Source organism: Trichechus manatus, unplaced genomic scaffold (genome assembly GCF_000243295.1).
Source record: "Trichechus manatus latirostris isolate Lorelei unplaced genomic scaffold, TriManLat1.0 scaffold00065, whole genome shotgun sequence".
Lineage (NCBI taxonomy): Eukaryota > Metazoa > Chordata > Mammalia > Sirenia > Trichechidae > Trichechus > Trichechus manatus.
In genome coordinates this window covers 12,576,030-12,579,063 of record NW_004444001.1, presented here as the reverse complement: position 1 = coordinate 12,579,063, position 3,034 = coordinate 12,576,030, and the positions used below count along the sequence as shown (strand labels likewise).

At 37.6% G+C, this 3,034-nt stretch overlaps 1 protein-coding gene across 1 annotated transcript in view; it reads left to right on the top strand.

The window, feature by feature from the left end:
• Positions 1 to 3,034, top strand: part of LOC101347682 (24-hydroxycholesterol 7-alpha-hydroxylase) — a 163,185-nt gene that overhangs the window by 68,036 nt on the left and 92,115 nt on the right. The window contains 2 exon segments of the mRNA XM_004379526.1: positions 1,384 to 1,533; positions 2,458 to 2,551. Coding sequence (XP_004379583.1) covers positions 1,384 to 1,533; positions 2,458 to 2,551 — 244 coding nt within the window.

Here is a 3,034-nt window from a genome sequence, read left to right as displayed (position 1 = left end):
CCTTTTAGCTCAGTAATGAAGTCACTCCTGAGGTTCACCCTTCAGCAAAGATTAGACAACCCCATAAAACAAAACGAGACTAATGGGGCACAACAGCCCAGTGACAAGGACAAGAAGGCAGGAGGGGACAGGAAAGCTGGTAATAGGGAACCCAAGATCGAGAAGAGAGAGTTTTGACATGTCATGGGGTTGTTAACCAATGTCATAAAACAATATGTGTACTGTTTAATGAGAAACTATTCTGTAAACCTTCATCCAAGGTACGATAAAATAAATAACTAAATAAAATTAGGAAATGTGTGCTGCAGGGTTGTATCCTGTCATCATAGCTATTCAATTTGTATGCTGTGCAAATAATCTGAGAAGCTGGAGTATGTAAAGAAGAATAGGGCTTCAGGGTTGAAGGAACACTCATTAACAACCTGCATTATGCAGATGACACAACCTTGTTTGCTGAAAGTGAAGAGGGCTTGAAGCACTTACTGATGAAGATCAAAGACTACAGCCTTCACTATGGATTACACCTCAATATAAAGAAAACAAAACCCCTCACAACTGGACCAGTAAGCAAAATCATGATGAAAAGACTGAAGTTGTCAAGGATTTCATTTTATTTGGATCGACAATCAACACCCATGGAAGCAGCAGTCAGGAAATCAAAACACGCATTGCATTGGGCAAATCCGCTGCAAAAGACCTCTTTAAAGTGTTGAAAAGCAAAGATGTTACCTGAAGACTAAAGTGCACCTGACCCAAGCCATGGTCTTTTCAATCGCTGGACAATGAATAAGGAAGACTGAGGAAGAATTGATGCCTTTGAATTGTGGTGTTGGGGAAGAATACTGAATATACCATGGACTGCCAAAAGAATGAACAAATCTATCTTGGAAGAAGTACAACCAGAATGCTCCTTCGAAGCAAGGATGGCAAGACTATTGCTCATATTACTTTGGACATGTTATCAGGAGGGACCAGTCCCTGGAGAAGGACATCATGCTTGGTAAAGTAGAAGGTCAACAAAAAAGAGGAAGATCCTTAAGGATATGGATTGACCCAGAGACTGCAACAATGGGCTCAAGTGTAACAACAATTGTGAGGATGTGCAGGACCAGGCAGTGTTTCGTTCTGTTGTACACAGGGTCACTGTGAGTCAGAACTGACTTGACAGCACCTAACAACATTTCTGTTACCCCTAAATTATCTTGACCACAGTAAGCAAATATTAAAACCTTTTAAATGTGACTTTTCCCCCAAAGAATCTGTCACCTATTAATTATTATTTACCCCTAATATATAGCTGTTAAATAATGCCTTTTTTTGTATCCTGTGTCTTTCTACTTTTTGTTGTTGGGAATGACTTTTTATGTGTTTATGTCTTTGTAGGCATCCCCTTTATCCAGCCACAGTGAATACGCTCTTTAAAAAAGATCTTTTTCCCACAAACAAGAGTAAAATCATGGAATTCTATCAGCATTTTCAAACTTATGATGAAGGTTTTGAGTATGGGTCCCAGATGCCAGAATGTCTCCTAAGGTAGAGAGTTGTTTTCTGTCATTAATTTATTGACCAAGCTCCTCTCAGCACTCCATACATTTCTCGGTTCTAAACAGACATAACAGCAGTTTAGGTAGAAAGGAGAGAAACTGTTTCTTTATGACCTGTTTGTTTTTGCTGTGTGCAAACTGAGGTAAGAACAGAAAGAGAAAGAGATGGTCTCTTCACCCCTCACCCTTTTTTCTTATTTTGATGAACAAAAAGAAAAACAAAAAGAAATGAAAGAAAGGAAAAGAAATGGAAATAGAATGAAGAATTTATTTTGAGACTTTTTGTCCCATTTGCAGCTTATTATTATCAGAGTTTGGATCCATGCTAACTTCTAATGTCTCAGAATCAGACCTTACCATCCTCATTCTTCCTGAGGCAAAAGTAATCTATACTCCATTTATGTGGTGAACTGTATTTCTCACAGTTGGCTCAGATTAATGTGTATAAAATGGTTCAAATGCAAAGTAACTGAATTTTTTTTAATTTCTTGGCAGTAAGTCTACAATGGTGAGTAGTCAGAAAAGATGAAAAAAGATTGACTGTTTGCTTTACCTGGCTTAACACTGCCAGCAATTGGTTCCTGGACTATGTTTTTATCCTCCCACAGTGTACAACAGTGAAAGTAAAAGCAGACACAGCATGTTGTGGGGCCTTTTTTCTTTTTCAATGCCAATCCTACAGGAATTTAAGCATTTACTCACAAAAGACACTCAAACGTGGCTGCCTCACCCTCTCAATTTTGTTTGTGGGCTAATAAGTTTGAAGGTAGGCCTCTCATGAAATTATAGCTTAAAATGACAAAATTTGAGGAAATAACTATAATTCCATAGACATTCCCCTTTTTATGCTGTGACCTGCTACTCTTAACATACTTTCAAATTAATTTCTACGCATATTTTTTTTATCACTTAGAAACTGGTCAAACTCCAAAAAGTGGCTCCTAGCACTGTTTGAGGAAAAGATTCCAGATATAAAAACTTATAAACCCACAAACGATAATTCCCTGGTGAGTATTCTTTGGCTTTTTTGCTATGATATACGAGATGAAGATAGTAATAAAATATGATTGCTAAAATTAACATATCAAAAAAATAATTCACCATGATCAAGTGGGATTTATACCAGGTATGCAGGGATGGTTCAACGTTAGAAAAACAATCAATGCAATCCATCACATAAATAAAAGACAAGAACCACATGATCTTATCAATTGATGCAAAAAAGGCATTTGACAAAGTCCAACACCCATTCATGAGAAAAACGCTCAACAAAATAGGAATAGAAGGGAAATTCCTCAATATAATCAAGGACATTTATGCAGCCAACAGCCAACCTCATCCTAAATAGAGGACTTTGAAAGCATTCGCCTTGAGAACGGGAACCAGACAAAGATGCCCTTTATCACCACTCTTATTCAACATTGTGCTGGAGGTCCTAGCCAGAGCAATTAGGCTAGAAAAAGAAATAAAAGGCATCGAAATTGGTAGCA